Source organism: Vanellus vanellus (assembly GCF_965231255.1).
Source record: "Vanellus vanellus genome assembly, chromosome: 26".
In the NCBI taxonomy this organism is placed as follows: domain Eukaryota; kingdom Metazoa; phylum Chordata; class Aves; order Charadriiformes; family Charadriidae; genus Vanellus; species Vanellus vanellus.
Window position 1 is genome coordinate 1,456,409 of NC_138931.1, and position 26,822 is coordinate 1,483,230.

The window sequence follows — 26,822 nt, forward strand, 5'->3', positions numbered from 1 at the left end:
ACACAGCGGTCCAGATGCAGCCCCCTGCTGAGGAAGCCCTTCAGCACAGGGCATGTTTCTTACACTGTTGCCCTGAACATTCAATCCCTGTCAGTATTAGAGATACCATACAAGACTAAATGGATTTTCACCTGACGCAGTATGGCAGGTCGTATAAGACTCAGATGTACAGCTCGATAAGCTCACATTAGAAATGTAGGCTAGCAGGTTGGCTACTGTTCCAAACCCCATTCCAATGGGACAGGTAAATAAAATAGTATTTTGGCATTTCTAGTCCACTTTAACAATACAAGAGCATCAAAACAATAATAGGTTAGAAAAAGTCAGAGTTCTTGATTCAGATTCATGAAAGTAGGATCAGTAACAAAGAAACTGCGTTAGCAAAAAAGTGAACAAAAATCAGGAAAAAAAAAACCTAAAGGGCAACAACAATACTCTATTGAGCAAAGTAAAATTAAAATCATACCTTAGGCCCAAAACAGAACAGTTTCTTTTCTGGCATTGTAAGGAACTTTGACATTTATTCTTTTTCAGTACGTTAACTCAGACACTAAACTATATTGGATTTTGGATCTAACTTGGATCTCGGTGTACAGTCCAGATCCAACAGTCTGAAGGCCCTTTTAGAAGCACTTTGGAGGAAGTCAACCTAGACAGCTGCTGGTTTCACTCTCTCTCGGCTTTACCGACCTTTCAGTGGGCAGAGTTGGGTGTCGCTGTACAGAGAGGTTTTTCAAAGCTACCCCGGTCTTGAAAGTAAACACTATGTGTTTCCTGAGAAAAAGCTTTAAGCACTGAGCTCCATATAGCAGCTCTTTTTGACCCCATAGGCTGTGTGTAGCTCACATATTTGGAAAACAAGAGGAGAAAATACATACAGCTCTTCAGAGTGACGTGAATAATGTTACAGCACCTGCAGGGTACTTAGGTCTTCGTTGCGGTAGCTAACCTAAGCTAGTTTGAAAATTAAAACTGCATCTGAGGAGAAGCTGCGAACAAATTAGCTGCTGGAGGTGACTGTAGCTGGTTTCCCAGACAACGACAGTTCACTAAAACTCCACCGCTTTTCCGCAGATGCCATTCCCTATTTTTTTTAATCCCTGACATTTTGTCCAATGAAGAATGGGTTTCTGAGGAGGAGGACTGGAAGTCACTAGAAATATAATTCAAACACAGATAGAACCATGTGCTGCTGAAAACAGTGACAGCTTGCTGCCAAATGAGCTGGTATTTTTGTCTCAGTCTTAAATATGCTTGCAGCCGTTCTGATTTCCCATTGCAAACAGGAACTCTCATGTCAGGCTGCATGAAATACTAAAGTGCAGAAAATGTTTGGGGAAGTCTAGGTATTTACAAGCCTAAGCCCGCTGAGCTGGGAAAGCAATGAAATTTGCAATTTCAGATCAGCGAGAACAAGCAAAATCTTAAATCAGGAGATGTTCATCATACTTTTCAGAACTGAAATCCTGGGTGAAGAAAGAGTTTCAGATTATTATAGATTTGCACTAAGTGCCTCCCCTTTGGCTCTCGGCCAAATACGGGGCTAAAAAACCCCAGAACGCTTGTTTGCTATTTCTTGCGTTTCCATAAGGCTCCTAAAGTCTTGTTTGTGTTCCTGCTTTATACCGATTGTATGCCTGTCACCAAAACTGATAGCCCAGGGCCAGAGCTAACAAGCACCTCGGCTGATTTTAAAGAATATATGAGTAAAAATAATGGTTAAATTTGGCTCAGTACCAGTTCCACGAGGACACTCACTCACAATGACAGCTCTCTTTTTGGTTCAGTTGAAGTAATACATTATTTTTGTATGAAATGGATAAAAAATTCTCTAGTTAGATTCTGGGTTTGGTGGTAAATGCAGTATGTTTGTAACTAAACCAAGTGTAACACAGCCAGATCTATACCCTGTGAAATTTCCAAATTGTATGATGAAACCAAGCCAATTTTTGGCAGTGCTGTGTGGGGTTTATTGTTTCAATCTGAAACTAAACCAAAATTAAGCTGTGCTGATTGACTTCACCTTTACTTTTTAGTTTAGCCCCAGAACATGAAGTAATGAAAAAAAAATGTATAAACTTGCTAGAATAGGGCTGGCAATTTCCTGCGTTCTATTTGGTTATTTAAATCCACCCCCAAAGAAACATTTTTTGACTAAGTGCAAGTTTGCAGACCAAGAACTTTAGAAAATTTCTCTCGTACACGCACACACACTAATTTCACAGAGAAGGGTTTCGTTCTGTTATTTTGTTAACAGAATAGGCAGGAAAGCTCTGAATTTTTAAAATAGTTTGGAATTTACACGATATCAATTAAATAGTTACAAGACTTTCTAATTCCTCAAGCATCTGAGCAGGGTACGGCCAGATGTTCAGTCTTTCTGCAGCAGACACAAAGTGACAACGTGATGCTATCGAATGCCATTTTAAACCCATGCTTTAAGTGTGGTAAGTGGAGATGCAGGACAAAGGGGAGTCAAGACCCCAAGAAGACAAACCTTTAAACTAGGATTAACCTCTGGTGGCTCTAAATATTTAATACCATATTTGCTGATTTTCACTAGGCATTATATTAGCATTACTGTTTCCTAAATACATTATGTCATAATATTTACCTTTTATGGCTCTGTATCTTGCTCCTTCCTGCCCCAGGAATGACAGACATGTAGTTGTGTTTTTGACAGGAAAACATTAATTTTAAATCAGAGAGGACAGGGAGAAGCTTGTGTTTTCCTTGTTACTGAGATGAGTTTTAATAGGGCTTCTTCTGCTCCTCCAACTGAAAACTGCATTGTGGAAATGGGTGTCTGTTTCCATACACACAGTGTGCAGAAACCCTTATTTCCTCCCTGCCAAAGAGATTCTCTAGTGTAGTAGTCAAAGCTGGCCATCGGTTCTTGAATGGAAAAAAGTGACTAAAGTCCATTTTGTCTGCTGTAGTTGAAGTCAGGCTCTTCAATCTCAGTTTCTGTTATGTCTGAGATTTTGGAGTGTGTCCTTCCGATTTCTTCCAGGGCACAGGCTAGGGAGTCGAGGTCGCCATCGTGCTGATGTCGGGCTTCCCAGAGGTCCAGAATGACGGCAGATGGACTGCTTTGTGTAGCAAAATAGGAGAGATTCCTAAAAGGGGGGGAGAAAAAGGTGAAACAAAAAGGATGAGGAACAGCATGTACTGTAGCTACCATGAATGTGAAAGCACCCTCTGTTCTGCCTGGCACATAGAGGTGTTTAATAAGAAACCAAAAACCTGCAGCAAGACCTAGGTGAGAGGAGGGGAGGGAACCCTCAAGAGGACACACAGAGGTGCCTTTATTCTTCAAATGCCACTTGCTCAGTTTAGCAGAGGTAGAATGAACAAGGGACTTGTATATTCTGAGGTACAAGAATGCTGGCCAGCAGTATCATCCTACATAATTTAGCAAACCAGTCAGTTCTGGAAAGCATCATCAGTAAACTTAGCAACTATTTGTCAGAGAGGAGAATTACGTAACTTAAATTGATGCTTGTGATTATGTGACGGTATGACATCTTTTAATTTGTAAATTTGTATTTTATTAATATGCAGGTTGTAGGACTTTGCAGGGTTGATATTTGCAAAGAATTTGGTAGAACAAAGTGTTGATCTTAAACACAGTACCCTATAGCTCCTTCTGTTTATGGGCTTTGGACATAATCATCCAAATAAATACATTAACTTCGCATTCACAAGCATAAATGTTACTTATAGTATTTGTATTACGTATAGTTACATATCTAGAAATAGAGGAAGAATCAGATAAACCTGTAGCACAGAAAAGGAAATTTGGACTTGAATGCTATTGCTTGGGTTTTTTAAACCAACTCCAAGATAATTAAGTATTTGCTACTGACCATTTTGGACAGTTGTCTGTCAGTAAAAATCAGGTAGATAGCATTTTTTTTTTTCCCCAAGCATTGCTAATTACCTCTCCCCATTACATCCATCTCTGCTGGTGATGGAAAGTTCCCCCACAGGGAACAGTTTGCGCGCGCACGCGTGTGTGTAGTACAATTCCAGCTTGGAAGCAGCTCCATGTAGCAACAAGAGGAATAGTTTCAGTACATTGAAAGAACAGATCCCTGTCTAACCCGAGGAGCTAAAGCCAGGCTGTTACTCTTGTCGAGTAATCGCTTGACTGCAACAGCGCAGGATGGTGGTGGCCTGTATTTTGGAATAGATGGGGGAAATATTATGATGAGACTAGTGGATTATGCTCTACAACAGATGCGTGGAAATCTATGAAGTCAAGTATTTATGCTCTACCATCTGGTTTTATAACTACATTTTGGGTTGTTTAAACTGCTCAGCAACTTCCTTTTTCTATCTATGAATTTGATTTTATAAAAATAGATATTGCAGAGACCCTACCAGGTGTCTCCAACACAGAATCAAAAGTTAAAGGCTATCACAAATTTGGTTGTACACAAGTCAGTGTAATCTCCTTAGTACTCTGTCGCTCAGTTTCCTGAGAAAGAAGAAATCTCCTCCAGCTTCCTCCACACATGGGGAACAAAAACCTGGGGATATTAAAGTGCCTGATAATGGGCAGCAAATGCAGATAAGTAAAGCAGAATTTTTTGACTCTCTCACTGCTGCAAGACTATAAATTGCTTTTTTCTTTGGTCTAGATGTGGTTAACTGAGATTCCCATGCAAAGCAACAAGTCAATGAAAAGTTATTTTTCTTGATTTAAGTATTCCTCTACCCTCTTGGAAACATATTTAGGGCATTTGTGACAGTCACAAAATATTTCTGTGAGTGAACTGCCTCTACCAATTTAATTTAGCCAAGGGGAAAGAGCAAAATAAGTAGTAAATTAGTTTTTACAGCATCTTTCAGTTTGAATAATCATAACATTATCACACATAACTGTAAAGCATGACTTTCTTTTTTAAATATGCCTTTTCCTTAATAAAAAAAATCTGAAAAATGTGTAACTCATTTTGGAATACAAAATATATAGATAGAAGCCAAGGCAACAGGCCATGTGATTTTTTTGAGAGAACACGCAACCTCTGAAGTCCTTTAAACCACTGCTTTCATAGTACACAACAGTGCCAAAATCCTTCTACAGCCTTGTACTTTACCACGACCCCACTCTTGCGCGTGTACAAAGAAAAGGTCCAGCCCAGAACAAAGCAACTGACCTCAGAAGCAAAGATGAGGTAGGACAGGGCACAGGGATTGATTCAGAGAAAAGCAGCTAGTTGTATGTACAAGAATGTACGAACTACAGCTTATCCTTGAGAGTATGTTAATTACGATGCACCCCCCTTTAATACCACAAACAAAAAAACCCAACCATAACAGCAGCAAATTATTTCCCTTGCGTATGTAAATGTTCACCTTTCAAAATTGTCTTCAATTACCTGTTAATGCGGTTTTTTTGTGCTAACATCTGCCAGTCTTTGCCTTTGGCGTTGGGTGTGTCAAAAGTTGCACAGATCCGTTGTCTAATAGAGTAGGGGATTTTGAATGCTTTTGGACCCATCTGTGCAGGGAAGTTGCTGTCGTCATGTGCAAAGAAAGTGATGGTTTCTCTTTCATTCTATAGAGAATATAAAAGCAAAGCAGTTAGTGAGGGCAGCAGGCTTTCTGCCTGCTGCGGGTCTGGAGGCGGCTCTCTTTAGCATCGTACCTGGTAACACCAAGAGTCCCATCACACGCTCCTGTTTAGAGATGGGGAACTGAGAAAAAAGGATTTCTGCACAGCCTCTTCAGAATGAGAACAGCTGGGAGTGCGGATGGGTCCGTGCTCTTTTTGCTCCTTGTTGTGCAGGGACCTACCTGCACTGTCTCCGTACACCTACGGGTGTATCGGGTCTGCTCTTGGAGGAAGAATCGAACCTGGGCCTGAGATTCCAGGTATAGTTTGTAGAATTGACAACAGAAAATGAAATAGCTAAGAGGTACTTTTCCTCATTTGTGAAGGAATTTCTAGAACATCGCAAGCACCTATGTGTAAAAACATTTAAAATAATGTCATTTCACTTCTACAGGTTTCCACTTTTTGTTTATTTGTGTGTCCAAAAGAGCACTGATTGGTAGAGGAAATGCCACAAAAGCATATGGATTTCTAAATCTTTAATTGCTTTAGCCTAAATTATAGACGCATCTCTCTCTCATTTGTGATTTTTTCTTTTAAAAACACCTAAATCTATAAGTACCTCAGTTCTTCCATATGAAAAGTCTCTTTGGGATCCAGGTCCTTTTGTAGATCTGGCCAGTTCTTTTCACATGAAATTATACCAGTCTTGTGTAACAGCGTCACATTTCCATGCATTATTCGTTTCAGTGCAATGCAGCATAAATATTAAATAACAATGATGCTATAGTCTCTTCATATAACATTTATGACACATCCCAAAAGTCATTCATGCAAGGTAATAGTAGTGCTGTAGATATATCGCATGGTCTGACTGCTTAAATTAAATATGCAGAACAATAGTAGATTTTCATACCCTGCACAAGTGAGATAAGCTACTGCTACCTGCTTAGTTCAGGGAATTGTAAAGCAATGAGAATTCAAGTATTCAGTTGTTATTTATATATTTATTTTAGAGTCAAATTATGCTCATTCTTCAATCGCTTTTTAAGATAGGCCGAGAAAGCCTTCCATACTAGCAAATCCAGGTAGGTCCCTTAAAAAAAAAAAAAAAAAAAAAAGAAGAGAGAGAGAAGAAAAAGAAAAGGCAGCAGCAACATTGTATTGAGATATATAGAGAATGACAGAAATTTTTTATGAAATAACAATAAAGAACTGGAAAAATGCTTGTACGTATTCTGAGGATGTTTTCATACAGAATTATGTTTGTGGTTTTCTTACGTAGTTGCTGCATTCTCTGCACAGTGCATTTAGCAATGGGCATATATCTAAATCCAGAAGTATTTACCTGGATTAACCCACAAAGATTCTCAATAATCTTAAAGAAGCAGCTGAAGTTTTCATTGCTGTAGGACCCATCACCACTCGCTTGACTACATGTTTGATTTCTTTCACTGTGAGCAAAGCTACAGTCCTTGCAAGACATTCTGTGTTTACAAAGATGCTCTAATAAGTGAATAGTTAGTGGCCTAACAGCATACAGGCAATCTGTCTATTTTCAATTCTCAGTGCTCTGCAAACTATTCATAAACTTTTTGCAAGAGAACCATTACCAGTAACTCAAATATAGATTATTTTTTGTGTTGTAGAATCTCTGTACTTTGATTTCTGCTAGAAATGGTATCTGTAAGGCTTTATGTACTTGTTACAGTTTTGAACAGGGCGTAAGAAACTACAGAGAGATAAGAAAGGACAACAATGGGGAGGGATCATATCTCGCGCTACACAGCAACTTAACGAAACAAAAAGGAGAGAGAACACTTCACCTCTAGGATGGATGTCTGGATCTGCAGGACTTGCTCATGACCCTTGACTTGTCGGACGCAGATCTTGCAGGAGAGCTGGGTTGTTGCCGGAGTGTAGCGCTCCAGTGAAAAGGCACAGTGCAGAGGCTTCTGGCTGCTGCACCACACGCGAGAGAATGGGACTTCCTGTGAGAGGAACACGTCCCACAAGAACGGGGAAGCAGGCATGAGAAAGAGAGAGAGAGAGAGAGTTGTGACAATTGCAAAAGAGGAAAAAAAATCCATTTTTTTTTCTCTGCAATTGCTTTTTTACTAACTTCCCTGCAAACTCAAAGTAGGACAAAACTAATAAACGGTGGTTCAATTGATAAATACTAAGATGTTACACTCACTGCAAGCTTAGATTTCATTTAGTGACACCAATGATAAGAGACTCTCATCTTAAATGAAACTTAAGAAAGATGCACTTCACTTACTCCTCCTAGGCAGGGATCAGAACTGTGATCTGTCTCCTTGCCAGCACCTCGTACTACAGAACTGTACTCCCTCTGTAAGTCAGTGCAGCATAGAGCACGACAGCATATTTTCTGTATTTATGTTCCATCTGAATTTAAAAACACCCACCTGCCTGGGTAGTCACGTGCAGCACTGCACATCACTGGTCAGTCTCAGTTTTACTTCTTAGTTTCATCCTGTTATATTCTGTGACTACTTTCAGTGACTCCGCTACTTCAGCCAGGGACAGTTTATGGGATGAGTGCCCTCATCAAATGCTATATAGACAACTGCAGCAATTAATCATCAGAGATTTCTGGCATCTCTGGTTGCTTTGAGTTCCTAAAAACGTACGGAAATAGACAGGAGAAGTACATATCTCTACTGGTCTCCTCTCTTTACACTTTCAGAACACATTTTTGGCTTTTTTTTATTTCCGAACTAACATTTGTGTTGTAGAACACCACCCACTGTGGTGTTATACATTGTAGCCATGAAGGCATGTAAATAGTAAAAACAATTAAACCGAACACATTGTCTATTAATTTCAAAGTATTGGAAAATATGGAGAATAATGTAAAAGGGAAAAGACGACTGCTATTAATATTTCGTTCTATTATAGCAGCATTCATCCACATGATTATGGGACAGCATTAAACAGTTTCAATGAGCAATTATTCTGACGCAAGGAAACTAGTTTAAAGATTTTTACATTAGTTTTTCTAGAGGAGGATTATGAATCTTCAGATTGCTCTGTCCCTTCTTCATGCACGGTTTTTAAATTTTAGAATTTATTTGAATGGCATGTGAAGCTGATCCTCCAAAGAAAATACAATAATTACTATATGCAAATGTAATCTTGGCATGCATTCTGCTTTCATTTTTCAGAGCTTTATAAAGGGTTAATAAATGACACAGACAAGGACATAAAATGAGCTGCCTATAGGCAGCTATAATTCCTCCAGTATTTAATACTGATAGTTATAACTGAGTGACCTACCAAGTAGTCACTTGTCATAATTAGTTGTTTAAATCAAGTAAACCATGCATTTAACTCTTACAATCAGTTTATATAGGGAAGAAAAACTTAAGAGTTTACAGCTCAGAAAACATGCATTTTTTCATTCTTGCTTCCTATAAGCAATTTTTATTGGATTTATGTTGCGATCTTTTTTATGTCCCTGAAGAAATCAGCTATGCACTGGTAATCTGAGAATATACAGCTTCAAAGATCAGCCTCACCCTGTACTCAAGTACAGTCAAGACTAAACTAAGGAGAGTATCGTTGTACTCAGCTGATACGCAGTTTACTGCTTCTTAAGAGTGTCTCAGGCTATCTGTAATGATGCACTAAGTGATAATGATAAGCTCTGCGTTTAGATCCTGAGTTGGTAGCTGCGGTAAAGAAAACATTAGCAAAATATTAGAAGTGGAGCAACTGTAATTAGATTTTTCCAGAGTAATCATCTCTGCTTTCATTCAGAGTGGAAGAATCACTCAGCTGAAAAGAATTATATGAAACATAATACGGGGGGGGCAAAGCATGGTGGAACGATGGGTGTTTAAAGTATTCCAGAAATGCTTTCAGTTTTATTCTCCCTTTGTCATTAAGTTCCTAGCAGACAGAGGGAATGTAAATCATCTCATAGCTACAGACAGACACTGGATCCTCCAAGAGACACAAGACGACAGCTGCTTTTAACCCCCAAAGGTGCCCGTCTGGCTTCTTAACATGCTTGTCACAGCCTCCTCCTGCTCTAACACCCATCCAGTTTTTAAGGGTTCCCCCTAGTTACTTGTGACCACGGTGGGAAGGATGCCAAGCACTCAGCATCTGCTCCTGCAGCATGGCCAGGACAAACATGCACTTAGCGTAGTCTGGAGAAATTCTGACTACCACCTGCCATTAACTGCTTTTATGCCACAGTTTTACATGATGATTTATTCATCTGTTCAAGCCTTGAAGCAGTATCTTTACTTATCTGAGAAATCATTAACATAAATCTTTCTTCATCGTACTATCTGATCGTGCTTTCATTTGCTGGACCAAATAGACAATTCCGGTTGTTCTCGACAACCGAACAGCCAGCTTGTTTTTTAAAGTGAAGTACATAGGCGAGAAAACAAGTAAACAGTGGAAGAAACGCCACATGAAGAAATAGATTCTTTTCTATATAAAGAGGGTGGAACCCAATCAGAGCCGTCAGCAGAGCTGGGACATTTCACAAAACATTGCACGGAGAGGGAAATACAAAGCCAATGTACATTGTGCTGCAGTTTCTGTTAGAAACAATTATTATATATCTCAGCCGTCCAAGTCCTCCAAATGATTGGAGATGGACTCAATTATAAAATGTAAATATTTATTTGGCTTCAGTACTGGCACTGTGTCAGAGCATTCCGTGAGCAGAGGTTTTGCACGTGCCTCTCTGGAACCCTGCGTGGCTGCTGAGAGGACGGGTACTGGGGCTGCTACGCTCGAGCCGTCAGCGGCTCTGCCATTCTCTGCCTTACAGCGAGCCCGGCGCTTCAGCGTTCTTCTGTGGGTTATGGCTCCCTCCTCTGACTTTTTCTTTTTTGTTTTTATTTTGCAGCAATAAATTTAATAGCTACTTTGGGCTGTGCCACTTGCATTAGATTCAGCAAAGTGAGGTCCTTGCAGTGCATGAAGATTAATACAGAGAAATTTGCATTGGCTGTCATGTCTTGTTTTAACAGCACCCTGCAGTTCAGCTTTGACTGGAAACTCTAGACTATTATTTGCCAACAGAGAACAAAAATACCTGAGTTTAATATACCATAAGCAATATATTTATTCATAGAAGTTGTACACAGCATTAAGAAAAGTGCTGAACCACACACAAAATATTTTGAGGCCTCCGAGTCACACTCAGAACTTTGCGTGCACCAGGGACTCGCAACCAGCAAAGGAGGCGATGCCCCAAAGAAAGAACTTAATGGAAATTAGCAGGCAGAAATAATCCTCCCTGAATTCTGCACTACAAAGAAACATGAAGGTTAAAGTAGCAAACCCTCTTACTCTGGTTATCAGCAATCTGTTGTTCACAGACAGCACAGTAAGTTTTGTTCTGTGCAGGCTGTTTTTCCAGTTTATCACACCACAGTGTTAACTGGGTTCTCAGGGTCTGTTCATCCTGATGTAGTTGCAGTGCCTTTCTGCAACAGGCTTAAACAGCATAAACAGTAATTTCTACTGTGTCCAATGTAGGGGAGTGAATGTGTTCATCTCAACCAATTTTATATTCTATTGCTGGAGCTATTTACAGAAGTTGCTTTGCTGCAAGAAAAGTTTAGGGGATTTTTCACCAAAGCAACGCGGTGGTTTTGAAGCAGTCACCATGGCAAGACAAGTTCAATTAAAACTTTCCTGATTTTTTTTTTTCCTCTTGTATGCTGGGCATTTAATGAATACACATTTGGCATGATGGACCTGTGGAAGGTGTTCTGTCTGCCTTCTAAAGCAGTCAGGAGAGATCCACATAAGATAATGTTACATATATTTAGTTCAGATCTATCAAATGGTTATTAGAAAGCAGTTTTCAGAAAACAAGACTCCTTCTAAATGGCGCTTTGAGGTTGAATTTTAGACTATCATGCAGATTTATTCTCCAGGATTGGACAAGGGATCAAGAGACAGATAATAAATTAATCAAAGTATGGAGCTGTGATTATAATACGGTGGGAGGCAAAACTCAATTTGTTGTATTAAGAGAGAACTTCCATGATTTTATTTTTTTTTTTTACTTGTTAGGAAGATACTAGTTATGATAGGTATTTGATAGAGTAGTGTGGCATCCTAATACTGATCGGGTGGTCTTTAAAATGCAATTAAGTGAGTAGAATAAACAAAACACTTAAAAGCAAGCAGTTATTCATACAAAGCTGAAAATGATGCGGTTTCTTTCATTTCTTAAGTTGTAGCATAAATTATCCTTATATTCTTATGGTGGAAGAATTTATCTGGCTATAGATCAGGGTTTGTAAGTTTCAGAGCACATTACACTCATGTTTTGGAGAATATGGCAATGCATTTAAAACAATTTTTTTGCCAGAATACTAAATGATAGGTGACTGTCTCTCTATATGCTTCTGGGAAAAGGGAGATTATATAGTCTAATTAAGTTCTGTATTTTAGAAAACCAGCCCACTATGTGCCAGCATGTGGCTTCTAATTTCCAGTAACCAATATACTTAGAAATTCTTCTTTTCTTTTGATTTTTACTTTCCTATCTTCAACAGCCTCTTTAATTAATGTAGTACAGAAAAAATAATTCGCTCTTCCTCAGTTCTGTTTCTTAGTATATACATGCTGTAATTTGAACTCGTGTCATTTAAATGCTTACATTTCAATGCCGTTTCAGCCATATATTCATATTTATATCAAAATTGGAATTACAAAGATATCAAAAACATCTTAATGAGTCATAAAGTACAAGCTCACATTTTCTTAAAATTAAAACTTTAAAGCATTCTGTTACGTATGAAATCTGTATTTGTCAAAATCATTGTATTTTTGTTGCAAACCTAAGATATTAAACCTGCACCTTTCAAAAATAAAAGGGATCATTGTCTTATTTGGGTTATGCCTACACCAGTGAAAATTCTTACTTCCTCCAAATTCTATTGTAAATATATAAAATTGACAAGTACCTGACACGCAGTAAATGGTTTAATTCTCCAAAGGAAAGGCGGGATATCGAGGACAGATATCTGAAGACTGAAGGTATTCCCTTGGAAATGCAAAAGTTTTGGTTCCTCCAGTAATTGTCCTCCTTGGAGTCTTTCATCCGAAACCACTTCCTGCAATGGCAAAGGAGGAAAGAATTATTTTTTTTTTAGGAACAAATACCAAATCTAATGAAAATTCATCTTTACAGATGGTGCCTAGTTCAGCTACAGCACCATGAGGGTACAGGAGTGGAGCACTCCTCTCATGGGCACTGGCATTTATATTTCACCATTGGCGTTAAAAGGACGGTTAGGCGTTGTCAGCTCTAGTCTCATGAACATAATGATGGTATTTGTGACACTGAATTTTCTGTTGGCTACCTCGGTATCAATACCCACCTAACTTCAGACTTGGAGCAGGAAACTTTAAGCATACTGCGACACAGTAGTGGCTGTCTTCACATTTTGGGATTTCCAGTCGAAGCCAGCCAGTTTTCTGTTTCACTGAAAGTTACTCATGTTTGATTGTTACTATTTTACTGTATCCCACAGGAGACTCTCCCTTACAATCTTTTATTGTATCTCCCAAAGGAGAAGGCTGCCAGCAGGTCATTACCCAGAGCGCTCTCAAACATCCGCATGAAGAGGGAAGAGAGACCGTGTCAGCCCATTTCCAGGTAAAGCAATTTCCCTCCAAAGAGGAAAATGGAAACTGGTTAAACTGTGACATCACTGTAACTTAGTTGTTCTTCTCTTCTGGAATGACACAACTATCCTTGCTGTTTTAATTAAGCTTTTGAATAAAAAATCCAGAGGTTGTGCCTAATATTCCTTAACCACATAAGATACAAAGCTCAGCAAGATATTTACTTAACGGACTAAAAGGCAGAGAGCACAGGAGGCGTGCTCGGTGAGTAGTCTGCTCAGTTACAGATTGAGTGGACAGCAGTTTTGGTGAGGAAGCGCTCTCAGGACTTAAAGAGCACAGAGCGAAACACACCGACTGTACACGTTAGACAAAATGCTGCAGTTTCCCTTCTCCTCTCTTGGACTTTTCCAGAATTACCGGACAAGACCCTGAGCAATCTTGGAAGCTGACTTTGAGCAGGAAGTTGCACTACAGCCCTCTAAAGGTCTGTTCCAACCTAAATTTTTATATAATTCTGTGAATTTAAAACATAACAGTAAAAAAATAACCCCTGCCTGTACTTAAGCTACGTTTATTCCTCTACTGTTACAGTAAAAATACTAGTGAGAAAGGAAAGCTTGCAGAAGTCTTTAAAAATCAGCTAGAAAGCAGTCTTTCAAAATCACCTATCTTTATCCACATAGATGATATAAATATAAAACCTGTGTACACAGAAGAGGTCTAGTGCTTGTCAGGAACGAGGTTATTGTTAGAAGAGCTACTGGAATCATTGTGACCTTCTGAAAATATAACGACTGTTAGAGCTTTCTGAAACTATAATAATGCATTTCTATTATAAACCAATTTACAGGCAATTCAGTTTGGTTTAACTCCTGATGGCTGGGTTTATGTGAAAGAACGAATAAGAAAGGAGACTTTAGGGTTTTATTTTAGACTGCAACGGGAGTAGCTTATTTCATAACTATTTTCAAAATTCCCTGAACGTGTTGGAATTTGTTTAAATGTACCATAGTTGTATAAATACTGCTCTACCTTTAATAATGCATATGGCCCTAAATTCCACAAGCGTCAGCAGGACTATGTCAAAATATAAAATGGAAAGGACTTGGTTCTCTGATATTTCAAGAGCCAAGGGTTTCCCAACACGTTAGGAATTGCATAAAGGACACTCATCTGTTAGAAAAGTCAGGTAAGTTTTCCCACAGGGACAACATGAAAAGTCAAGGAACGCCGTACCTCATCCAGGACTGCACTATAAAGGATTAACAGTATCAAACAAAACTTGGTAAGCACAACTCCAATACTTTATCCAAAAATAAAATGCATTTTCCACGTTCGCTGCTTAGTATTTACACTGGCATGAAACTGATACAGAATGCTTTTAAGGGAAGTATAATTTCATAAATATACAGTTGTCTCATTATGTACAAACACCCTGTTCTAATTTCTGTGAATGTAGCAAACTGGTAATTATTCTTCTAACAATTTTCTACAGAAAAGCAACAAATAACTTTGAAATCTTATTTATTTTAATGTGCATTAAAAAAAAAAAAAGCCAGTCTCCTTCATTGTTTTGCTGAATGTCACGATAATTTGAGAAACAAGATGGTACAGTCAAATCAGGCTGCTACGGGTGAGGGCTTTTGTGTTTGGTTTTTTTTAAATTTAATATGCTGAAGATAAAATTCAGCATGAATGAATGGTTGAAAGAGACTGCACCATGCTGTATGAAGCAGTAGGAAAAAAATAAATGGTTACTCTGAACAGGATTAATCTCATTTCCCTCTTGTGGGCCTCTTTCATAGTTGTGGTGCACAATTTTGTGGGATTTTTGTTTTTCCTCTATATTTAAAAGTTCCAAAGATTTTTGTATATTTTTTATAAACCTGCTGCACAATACTGAACGCATACAGGCAGAGCATAACTGATTGAGAGTCGCTAAAGGCATCAGACAATACAGGTTTATATTAACGGAATGTATGACTCACAGCTACTTGTGTATGTTCACAAATGCCTAAGAAGGAATTTGGGCCTCTGAATTTCAGGCAGACTCATCCAGGAGAATACTGGTAGCCCACGAATTGTGTAAGTCTTATAAAGGGTATAATTACAAAGCTATTGTAAGTCTTTAACAGTCCTTTCAGGTGCTTTGCTTTTATTAAAAGCACGTAGAGATTCGTGTGTGCTGCATAAAGATTCATGTTTCTATTCTGTACGATGGGAAAAGGAAGCAAAAATTCATCTGTCACAACTGTCTTATTTCAGTTTCCAAAAGAAAACGATTTTGTTAAAGCTTCTGAGTTTACTAAGTCTGCAAAAGCTGTGAATTTCGTTGTTTTGTCTCAGAATACCATGTAGAAAAATCATGCTAATTTTAATCACCACTTGGGGATTGTTTTGTTTTGTTTTTTTTAAAGGGGAAATGCACAATTATGATTTTTTTTTTTTTTTAAAGATGGTGAGGCAATCTCTTTCTTCTTGCTCGAATTGTAAACAGGAGAGGAAATTCTGAACCAACTAATGACAGTGCAACAGTAACAAGCATGATAAATACTATCTATCAAATGATAATGACTTGCATTTTCTGCTTGCAGTGGAGTAGCACTCCGCTCTGGGTGCAGGCAGGCTCTGCCTGTGCCACGCAGAGGCCAAGGCACCGAGCCCACCCCGACACCCTTGGCGTGTCAGCTGCAGGTTTGCGCTGCGTTAACCATGGCTACGTGATTTTTGGTTAGAATGGGGGCAGAGTGGGTTCCCATCTGGCTGGCAAAAAACAAAGAGGAACTTTGGCTTTCCTAAAGCTCTCTCAGTGTAAATCCACAAGTGAAACAACAGCACAGAGAAATTAAGGGACTTATTCTAAGTCATGCAGCAGTGGCAAAAAAATACACTATTCTCATTCGTTTGAGTTCTGGACTATTGCTGTTGCCCGCAGACTATCCCCAGGCATAAAGGAATGTTAGTATTCTATGGAAAAAGAATTAAAAACCAAATTAATGAAGTGAAACCATTTACCTGAAACGCACAAGGTGTGTTATCCATACAATATACTCTCAGATTGTAATCCAGAGAATTGCAAGACAGGCAGCCAAAAACCGCTACTTTCAGCTGTCGAACGGCACAGTCAGAGATCGGTTCTCCAATAAGAGCATAAGTTCCAAAGCTGTTTAAGAGAATGTGACAGGCATAAGGATCCAACAGGCAGTAGCAAGAAGTAGTTTCCTCTTCCACAGACATCACTTCCTGCAAAATGAAATTCAGGTTTAAAAAAAAAATAAAATAATAAAATCAATAGGCCTTGACAATAGGAGTTATGACATTATTTATTATTATTCAACTGGAATGTAGAGTATTTCTGAGAGCCAGTCTGCACACTCTTTACTCAAGCTGACCTCAGGGAAGGGGAGCAGGTAGACTACCTATATGAGTAAATAAATACTCCCAATTTAGCCCTGAGTCGGCAATAGGATTTATGGCACTATATTGTGCAGAATTCAGTGTGTACAGCATATAATAATAATAATGATGATGCGTAAGCAATTTTAGCATCTTTTTTCAAGTGCTCTTGACTTTCTAGCTATTTTTTTCCCCAATGTCAAGTTAAGAAATTACCTTGAAGATTAAAGTCAATAAGCAAACCTTGAACAAGAGTTGGTATTTGACTTCCTTTCAAAGCATCCATTACAATTATGTTTACCTTCATCAAAAAACTACCTAGCCCACTCTTTTGCCTTTCATGCTTAGTTCTGCCTTACAGCATCATTAGATGAGGTGTTGGAGCAGTCTACAGTCTGGTGTTACACTCCTCGTTAATTCCAGGGTGTGTGTAACCAGCACTGATGGAGCTGAATGAGTGCTGAGTGCCTCTGCAGTAGGAAAACTAAGCTGAACTTGAACAGGTTTAGACAAGAGCAACAAACACCACAGTGGTTTAGAGGAGGAAAAGCATAGGGCGAGTTATGGTATCCATGAATGTCGTAACTACTGTTTTTTTCCCCTCACAATGCAATGAACCAAATAGTTCCAGGAGCAGCAGGGCAAGAAAATCTGATTGACTATGGATTTGTGTCTAGTTTCCAGGTTTTCCGGGTCTAATAACATGTACAGTGAACACTTTATAGTTGGGAAATCCAGCACCTTTCCATCCTGTGTGGATTCCTGTAATGTTGAATAACAGTTCAGTTCATGCTTTAGCCATCCCTTCAGCAGTACTGCTAGTAGGCTGTCTCCCCAAATGATGCAGAAAGTTTAATAAGTTTGAGACTGCTGCCTACCAAGCAGTTTCAGCCAAAGATGGTGGACGGACACAAATGATTAAATGCCCGTGTCATGAATGCACAAAGCTTAATTTCCCCAGTAGATCAGGACTACAAAATACACTTTCAACTACAAAGGCAAAATATTTCATCTAATGCACACTGATCCTTCAAAGGTTACGAGCACAGGGTGATCGGTGAATGCCCGTTAAAATGACACGTGCAAAGAGACCTCTTGATTTAAAAATCCTTCTAGGTTAAAAAAAAAATTATATTTGAAGGGTATATTTTTAACAAGTTCCATAACTTTCTTTATGTCCTGATAAATCCACACGATATAATGATCTGTTCTGACATGAGTCCCTTTGGGAGCCATGATCTATCAAAACAATGTTTTCAACAATAAATGGCTACTGGCTCCATTATTAAGTGATCTGAGAAAATTAATACTTCCTCATGTCACATAGGCTAGATCATAAAGTTGACCCTTTTTGCACATAATAGTAAAATAACTGAAAACAGTTTAGCTGCTTCTTAACAAAATGCAGAATCTTTTTTTAAATTGACCCTTTAAGATGACTCCATCACTTACATAATCTTGGATAAGAGTAATCTGTTTTCCATCGTTGTAAGTGGGAGCGGAAGTCTGAACTTACCTCCCATTTCCCTTGCTGTGTCCTTTTCTTCAAGTGAATATTCCAGTGCTCCGAATTTACTTCTGCGCAGTGTGGTATGGTCAAGGCAAATGGAGTGCTGACAGATAAATCTGAGGGCCCACAAGTTACTTCTGGTCCTAGAAGAACATCTGTGCCTTCTGGCTGTAGGCTGGGCGGGGAGACAATAAAGTCCGTCAGGTTCTTTTTAGTCAGGAGTGAGAATTTACTTTAACTACAAATTTTAAAATATATTTTCATTAGAATACAAGTACCTCACTCATCTGTTACAGAAAAGGATAAGCAAGCCAATTACTGTGCTAATTTTCGTGTAGAAGCAGTAGCTGGAGATGAAACAAAACTATTAGGCCACATCTACTCAAATTGTTGGCTGGTCAGTTTAGGATTCTGGTCTTTAAAATGCATTTCAATTTCCTTAAACCACATACAACACTGAAATTACCCTATGCAAGTAAGCCCTGCTTTGTGCACCAGCTGGTAGTATCAGCATCTAATTCTGCCTTCAAAGACTGTCATCAACAGTATTTTCACAGTAGTGAAGATAAAACAAATTATGGTTTAAAAACACAGTCTCATAAATTTTTCCAGATTGAGTGTGATCTCCCTGGTTTGAAAACACATTTGTATTCTGCAGAATGAACAAGCTCAGTAACTTATAGCAGACATCAGGGACAGGACTTCTTTCCTTAAACTGAGAAGGCTGCAAAGCGGGGTATTTGCATACGTCCCATCAGCACAGCTCAAGTCCAGAGACTCACTTAAGCCGAATGTAATCACCTATGTTTGGTTAGATTAACTGCTTGCTAAGTTATAAAGATGAAGCATCTGACAAGAATATTCTCTTTTATTCAAACCTAAATTTAACCCTGTCCCACAAATTTAACCCTTTTCTCTTACAATAAACACCTGTGCAGAGCCAGCAACAAAGTGGATGAGACATCTTAGACATTAAAGGTAGTAATTGAAGCATCTTGTCCTGTTGTGGGTTCTGGGGGAAGGGCACTTGGGGATTTTTTTTTTTTACACTGTAATCCTTCCTCTGTGTTTTATGATCCCAGTTTTTGGCTTCTAAATTACTCAACATGTAGTTCCCTCTTAAAATTAAAACAAATGATGTTTCCAAGATAAAAATAAGGGGAAGAACCTCAACCAAGATATAAATGAGATGATGTAATAATAAAACAAAGATAGAAATCCTCGCTTTAAAAATAGGATCTACATCCACTGCTGCGTCACAAGCTGACAACAACATTTCCCGTACAGCTTTGCAATAGCAGCATGGCAACAACCAAACCATCCCACACTGCCTGTGCTGAGCCCAACGCTTCATGGCTATACTATTAAATTTTAAGTTACCCAAACCGCCTTGGATAATACATTTAAGCGAATGTAGCTGTCACGTAGGCACACTTCGGTGTAGCCCTGCACTTAAATCAGTCAGATTCCAATCCTGCAAATTGACTTTGCACATCCATCTAACATCACCTGAGGGTAGCATTCTAGTAGGTGCTCTGAAAATGCAGTTAAAAACACCATTCTTGCTAAAGACTTGAAAAAGCTCCAATAACTTCAGTCACAGCCCTTACTAAAGAGTACATGTACAAGTATTTGTGAGATGAAAACTGGAGTGAAAAAAAAAAGACACAACATGCTAACAAAAAAGGCCAATTCCGCCTTTTCTTTTTCAAGTGTCATAATAATAAACGCTCCCTAAGCCTCTGTGCTTCTAAGCGTTTGTAGGCGTATTAGGCTAAAAAAGATCAAAGCACAAACAGCCTCTACTGTAGGTGCCCTGTTCCTCTTGACCAGCCAGGGCGCGCGGGGGCGGGCAGGGGCCGTGCTGCGCAGAGCGTCTCAGCAGCGGCAGTAGTCTTGCCACGTTCAGAGACACAGGAGATGATTGCGTGTTTTGTTGAACTGGTATCAGAATGACTATTCTAAGCAAACAGTTCAAGCAAAAAACTACTTGATTCTGCTTATGCCTATGAATAATAAACAATATTTCACAACTCCTTCATTGGTAGGAAAACACTGATTTTGCACAAAGTATCATCACTGAACAGCAACCCGTGCTACCCTTCACAAATGGTTATTTGATGTCCTTAAAAATAAGACCTTCCAGCAGTTACCCCCAAACACCTCTCTTTCCAGCTAATTTAAGAAATCATCCAGCTACTTACAAATACAAAGGAAAATGTCTTGGAATTATTAGAAACCCTCACACCAACTTTTATAAATATTTATTTTTCAGTAAGTTATTCAGTTCATATGATTCCTCTCTGCTGTACCTCGGCAAAGGCTGGTGCGGTTCTTCTGCCTTATCTCTGTTTTGATGCAGCTGCAGGAAGGGGGTCACAAAAGTGTATTTCCAGAGAGCGAGTCAAACCTTAGTTATTTAACTTGGTTGGTGCATTTCTATCCTATCTCTCTCCCAACACACACGTCCTTTGCCAAGTGGCTGCTGCTGACAAATGCATCAAATTCCGGGAGGATGGGGAGGTGGAATTTTACTAAAGTTGCCTCCAGCACAAAGCTTGACAATTCATCTTCAATAATGGGAGCAAAACATCGGTTATTTTGTTAAGCCAACACCTTTAGGAGATGCGAATTCAGAGTTTTAGTTATGCTACTGGTGATGATTCCCATCAGAAATAGCTCAAATTTTGCAAGCCTCAAGAATGAAACAAAACACAAATACACAAGATAGAAAAAGAAATAACGTCAATAGTGGTAGCAGCCCAGCAAAGTTGATGCAGGAGATGACTGGGAAACTGTGATTGTAGTCTACCAAGTGCCCTCCCACCCACCACATTAAAAAAAAAAAAAAAAAAAAAAAAAAAAGCCTGAGTCACTGAAATGGTCTGGTCACAGCCACCAGCAGATCTCCAGGGTCACGCTGTGTAACTGCCACCTGCATCCACCAGGGAGGGAGTAATGGCAGGGACGTGTGTGACTGACCACAGATAAACTGGTCTGAAAGGAGCTATTTAATTGCTGCTAGAGAATCATTCCCCTTGTAGAACATATTGGACAAACATATGGGAATTCTGGGAATTATTTAATGCCAAATGAACTGAAATCAGTTAATTAGATGAACTCTAATACTTGTTGCAAGTAGCAAGAGTCTTCTGTGCAATAACTGACACGGTATTAAGACCCGCGTGCAGTTCTGAGCCATTTATGAGGCAAGGCGGGAAAGGGGAATGTTACCAAATGCGAGTATTTAATATTCCATTGCTGAAAGGTAAAACACATCAGTAACCAGATCTGTCCCCTCAAATCCATCGAAATCAAAGGTCTGTAATTTTTTCAGTAAAAGAAAGACAAATAGTCACTATTGCTGAGCAAAAATTAAAAAATGTTTTTTCTAAAAATACTACACTGGAAAGAAACATTAGGAATTTCATCCCACAATATTCTGCCAAAGTACTAGTAAAGAGGTGTCTTGCATTTAGAGTTTCATTTTCAGTTTAGAAATTGCAGCTAGAGGCACATCTGTATGTATTCTCAGCCAGAGCGCTGAGAAAGTTTTATGGGGAGGGGGATCTCGTCCCTGGAGGAGAGGTCTAGCGCCCCTGAAAGCCCCGTCCGCGTCAGCCTGGCCTAAAGCAGCAGCAAATGGTGCTGCAGATGCTCGATGTGCTTCTCACTTTTTGCCGTGCAGAGGCCCTGAGTTGCAGGTGTGGTGGTAGCAAGGTGTGCATTCCATCCCAAAGCACCGCTCCGTTAAAATTCCATGTCGCGATACAGTGAAGGGTAACTGGAGGAGTAAGGAAGCGAAGAGGAAACAATGCTGCGTGTCCATTTCTTTCTGGACACAATATATTTCAGAGAAGAATTTAATATTTGCCTTTCAATATTTACTCTCCCAGTGGCTTATCATAAGCACCTGCAACAGAGAACCTAACGGCATAACAGGCTCCTAAATGCCCTGTGCTACCCGGGAAGTGCGGCTGTCTGGTAACGAGCACATCTGTGCCCCGAGTCTGGATTTCTCATTGCAGTTCACTCCTTGGATGGCAAAAATATTTGCTTTCAGACTGCTACAGACACTGAAATACTGTTTTTTCCTTCCCCTTTGCACCGACAGTCATACAAACGAATGTGATGGAAAAACAGCCAAATAAATTCATGGTTTAAAAAAATCAATTTAAAAAAGGAACAGCATGATATTTAAATTATATACCATCAAGCCTGCAGCTCATAGCTGAAATGGATTCTATTGCTGTGGGTTGCTTTTGCAAGATGAGAAAATTTTGCCTTTGGAAAATAAAGGTACATTATATGTCACATTCCTATGCCACATTGCATGTAAATGCATACATTTATGAAGCTTTGATTTTTCAAATTACATAATTACAAAACACATTTAGGTGTGCGCGGGACTGTCTGTTTTCATTCTGTGTATGCGAACTCCAGCCTATGAGTACTATGTGTACATGTTGGACACTCAAAGTTAGGTGCGCATCAGAAATACAATCCATTTTTCGTATTGAGCATCCCAATGTGTTCAATTACCATAGAGCCTTCACATTTCTGCTAAATTCCTACAAAAAAAAAAGACAAAGAAAATGGGGAGAGTAGTAACATGAGACCTGGTTTTCTCCATCCTCTCAGTTTTCTTTTCTCCTTCTATTTTTCCACTCTCAAATCTTCCCATTCTTATTTTGACTGTATGGTTGGAATCTCTGAAAACCATTATTTTACAGTATTTGCATAATAATTGCATCTCGGTTATGCTTTTTTATACTATTTAGAATATAGAGACATGTTCACAATTTATAAAGTTTGGTCAATCTAAACTCATGAGAAGTTTTTGTATGATACTAGCCAAACACACTAATATACTTGTACTACTCTCAACTTTTATGTTTGATTGAAGAATGCAGTGTGAGGGTTTCTATATATCCAGGGACCCAATTCTTTATAGTACTGGCACACGTAAAGAAGAATAATTTGTTTATACTGTAGGTGACTAAATGGTCCTCTCAAGTAAGAATCACTTTGGCTATTTCCACCCTCTCTCACATTGCAATCTGTATGGTATTGGAAACATACTATTAAATGAGAGTGCGTAGAGGTAGCGTAGGACAAAAAGTTTGCAAGAAAGGAGAAATAGAAAAAAAAGGCTATTAGGAAAAATACAAATATTTCAGGGCAGGTTCTGCTTTCATTATAGCTCAGTTAACCTTATTATTTAAGTATGGAATACTGACCACATTCAACAAGGACACTATTATCTGAATAACTGCAGACTGACATTTTTCTCTTTGATACAGTTTTCACACAGGATATTTTATAGAGCTTTACATGTATTAAAGTCACGTAAGAGAACTGCACCAAGTTTGCTTACTGCTTCACAGTAAATCAGTAACATGACTGGGACAAGAAGGCAGGATCCCAAATACTTGCCCCTGCCTCGTACCCCCCACCCCGACAGTAGGTTCTCTCATTAGATGATCGGATTATCAGCCTTTTCTGACTGGAATATCAAACCTTTCACTGCATTCAACAAATTCTACTTTTGCATTAGTAAATGACTACAACATGTAAAAGCCATACACAGAAGAAGATCCCCCCTCCCTTGACTACTTAAATACATGACCAGGTTTCCCGTCTTTGCTTGAAAAGCATCACATAAGTGGAAAGATACTGTGCTCTGCAGAAGTTATCTCCTCGTAAGGCTCAGTATCTAATAATCATAATTTGCCACTTTTCAGCCCGCCTCTCTCCAGCACCTCCCTTTCTTACCATTTTACTTTTTTTTTTACCCAGAGCATTATGCTCCCTCTATACAAAGGAAAGCTCAAAGCTGAAGTGTCACGCTATGTAAAAGTGTCAGTGCTGTAGAGATTTTGTTGCAGCTGTTCTCATCCTATTTCCAGACCCCAGTAAGATCAGCTACTCTGCCGCAGCTGGCAAACATTTCTCTCCTTCATAACAATCTAACTGGATTGCAGTATATACTTTTTATTTATTTTTCACTTCTAAAACCTCTTCGAGCCTGCACAGAACCACTCACAAACACAGCTGCTGTAATTCCCTGCAGCCTGTAACTAACTTCAGTGACGCATCTTGAGGCGTTCTGGTTCAAGGAACGAACCAGCAGATAGTGATCTCTGTTGCAAGGTAGCTCTGCTTAGTCTTCGTGGCTTAAGTGTGAAGTCAGAATTGCGCAAGGAGGGAAGAGACGTACCACTCTTGCTTGGGCCAGAATCAATAGCTTTGTTGTTTCTCTCACAAACATCAATAACCCATACTTTCTGCCAGCATCAAAGCGTGCGTATGGTGTTTGAAGGTTGCGCTCAGCTATTTTTCTCTGTAAGTAGACCGTTAGCGGTTCTTTAGGAAATTCTAGCTGCAAGAAGCATCCTAGAGGATCTGCACAGTAAAGCCCATCCCTAAGACTTTTTGGTTTGGTGTCTTTTTGGAGGGACCACCGGTTCCATCACTGATTTGTTCTGTTACATGAGACACTAAAGAACTTTCAAACCTGAATTTGATTTCTGTTCAGGATACAATGAGTTTTTCATTCCACAGAAGGAGATATTGTATCAATTTACAGAAAAAAAACAGCTGATAATCTCATCACAGTATCTGTGGTGGACAGACAGGGATTATTTTTTTTTTTTCCCACTACAAAGTGACAGTGAATTCAACATAGCTCTATCAGATCCCTTATCATCTCTGTTCCTCTTGTGTCTTTTAATGTATATCTCATACCTCAATATCTAAATGAAGATTAGAAGTGACAGCTAACTCACTAGTCCTAAATAATCGAAATCCGAACAACAAGATCCTTGTTGTCTCACACACATTTAAGGTGCATTAAGTACCTAATTATGGTGAGTTCAAATCTCTGCAAGAACACCACAGGACTTCCCTCTGGTATGCACCTATTGGTCTGGGTAACTTTTGTATTAAATTAAATTCCACTGATTACCATATGATGTGGAGATTTCATTCAGAAGTTACAACTCGAGCTACTTCATTTTTAATGGTGATACAGCTTCAACTTGTGAAGTAAAGAAAATCTGTCCTCTTTCTCTAATCCACTGTTTTACCTTTCCTCCACATCCAAGCATTGTGCCTGTCCAGATGAACAATCATCTACATTTTCAGGATATCTGCATGACAGACCAGGTGCTCGTATAGCAGCTCTGCAGTTTGCTTTAGTACTTCCATACACCCGTACAAATCAGGTCCTAATTCGGAACCGCTGGCATCCTCCCACCCCCAGATCACGGAAGCCCGCGGGCAGTAGAAGAGAAGGGTCCCTGCACGTACTGCAGTCTGCAACTGCTACAAAAGTCGGGATTATTCCACCCAGTTCAGAGGGGTGAAAGATATGTAAATCTTCCCTCAACTATGTGAAGAAAAAGACAGTATTTTGATGGAAAAAAATAAATGTTTGCTTTGTCTCACTTTATAGAATTTCACTTTAAAGAAGAAGGAAGGAAAAATCTCCCGCGATAATCTGTGGCTTGGTTTGCTACCTCTGCTTCTGCCCACAAAAAAGGAAAACAGTAGGCAAAATCTGCTGCTTGTTTTTAATTAACCTATTTTAATTCATTTCTGCAGAACCCTTACAGATAAAACAGCTGGGTTTTTTTTCTTCCTTCCCTTTACATATCTTAATCTTTCATTGAAAATGATCAAAAACCTATGGCAGCAGATGGGGCAGAATATGAAAGTTTTCACAAAGGAGTTCAGATATCAGAGGAGGGAAAAAAATAGATTTCAGTTTAAGTTTTGAAAAATATTTCTAGGCTTTAAAATTTATAGGCAGCTCTGTATCTTTCAGTTCTTAAAGGAATATTCCAGTAATAATTTGGCTGTAAGTATTGTAAGTAAATATTTACTGTACAAGCACTTATTTTCTTCTTTCCAGGTCTCCTCAGATATGCCCACCAATTTTTCAGTTTAAGGTGAGGGAGATAAGAGAAATAACTGCTATAAAGAACTATAACCAACTCTCCTGTTTCCAGTTGTACAAACCTGCCCTTGATTACTCCTTCTAAAAGACCCCCCCCTCACAAGCACTCAAATAAAGGCTTAATCAGTGAACCACTCTTCACTTGGGACCCGTGTCTCCCGAAATTATCCTTAAATTAATCAGTTAAAGTATACACTACAGATTACTCACTTAGCTCTGTTTGGAATGTAAATTATGAAAAGGTAGTTTGAAAAAGCTAAGAAAGTTATTTAAGATTTTTGTTTGGCAAAAACATTGTTTGGAGTGCCTCACTGCAACTTGTAAGCCCTGCACGCGAAGGCGGGACTCCCAAAGCCTGCCAGCGCACTTACTGAGCTGCAGTTCGCGAGCCTCATGCAGAATTAGGAGCAGCTCAAAGCCTCAACATCAAAAATGGAAGAAATGAATTCAAGAGAAGTTTAGATTAGAGCAAGGAAAAAATTATGACCTGGATAGTGAATTTTAACCTGTTACCTGCATATTATGAGAGTCTATAGACCCAAAGGTTCTAAAACAAGTAATTAATGAAAGCATCTGTGCTGTTAGTAGATTTGCGTGTCATAAGTCTGCAAATCAAAAAAGATAAAATCATGGACTCAGCAGTCATACATCAGCACATATCAGTCTCCTTGAGGTATCCCATCCTTTAACAGCATTTGCAACAATTCCATGTGGTTTCACAGAACCACTGCACAAAGATCATTTTTGCTGTCATT

The 26,822-nt window shown here is 39.1% G+C and overlaps 1 protein-coding gene across 1 annotated transcript in view; it reads right to left on the reverse strand.

The window, feature by feature from the left end:
- Window positions 1–2,914: 2,914 nt before the first annotated feature.
- The window catches only part of UNC5D (unc-5 netrin receptor D), a gene marked incomplete at both ends in the record, with an annotated part of 156,428 nt that continues 132,520 nt past the window's right edge, over window positions 2,915–26,822 (reverse strand). The window contains 6 exons of the mRNA XM_082495827.1: window positions 2,915–3,119; window positions 5,388–5,566; window positions 7,390–7,554; window positions 12,535–12,684; window positions 16,217–16,444; window positions 18,114–18,282. Coding sequence (XP_082351953.1) covers window positions 2,915–3,119; window positions 5,388–5,566; window positions 7,390–7,554; window positions 12,535–12,684; window positions 16,217–16,444; window positions 18,114–18,282 — 1,096 coding nt within the window. The remainder of the gene's footprint in view (window positions 3,120–5,387; window positions 5,567–7,389; window positions 7,555–12,534; window positions 12,685–16,216; window positions 16,445–18,113; window positions 18,283–26,822) is intronic.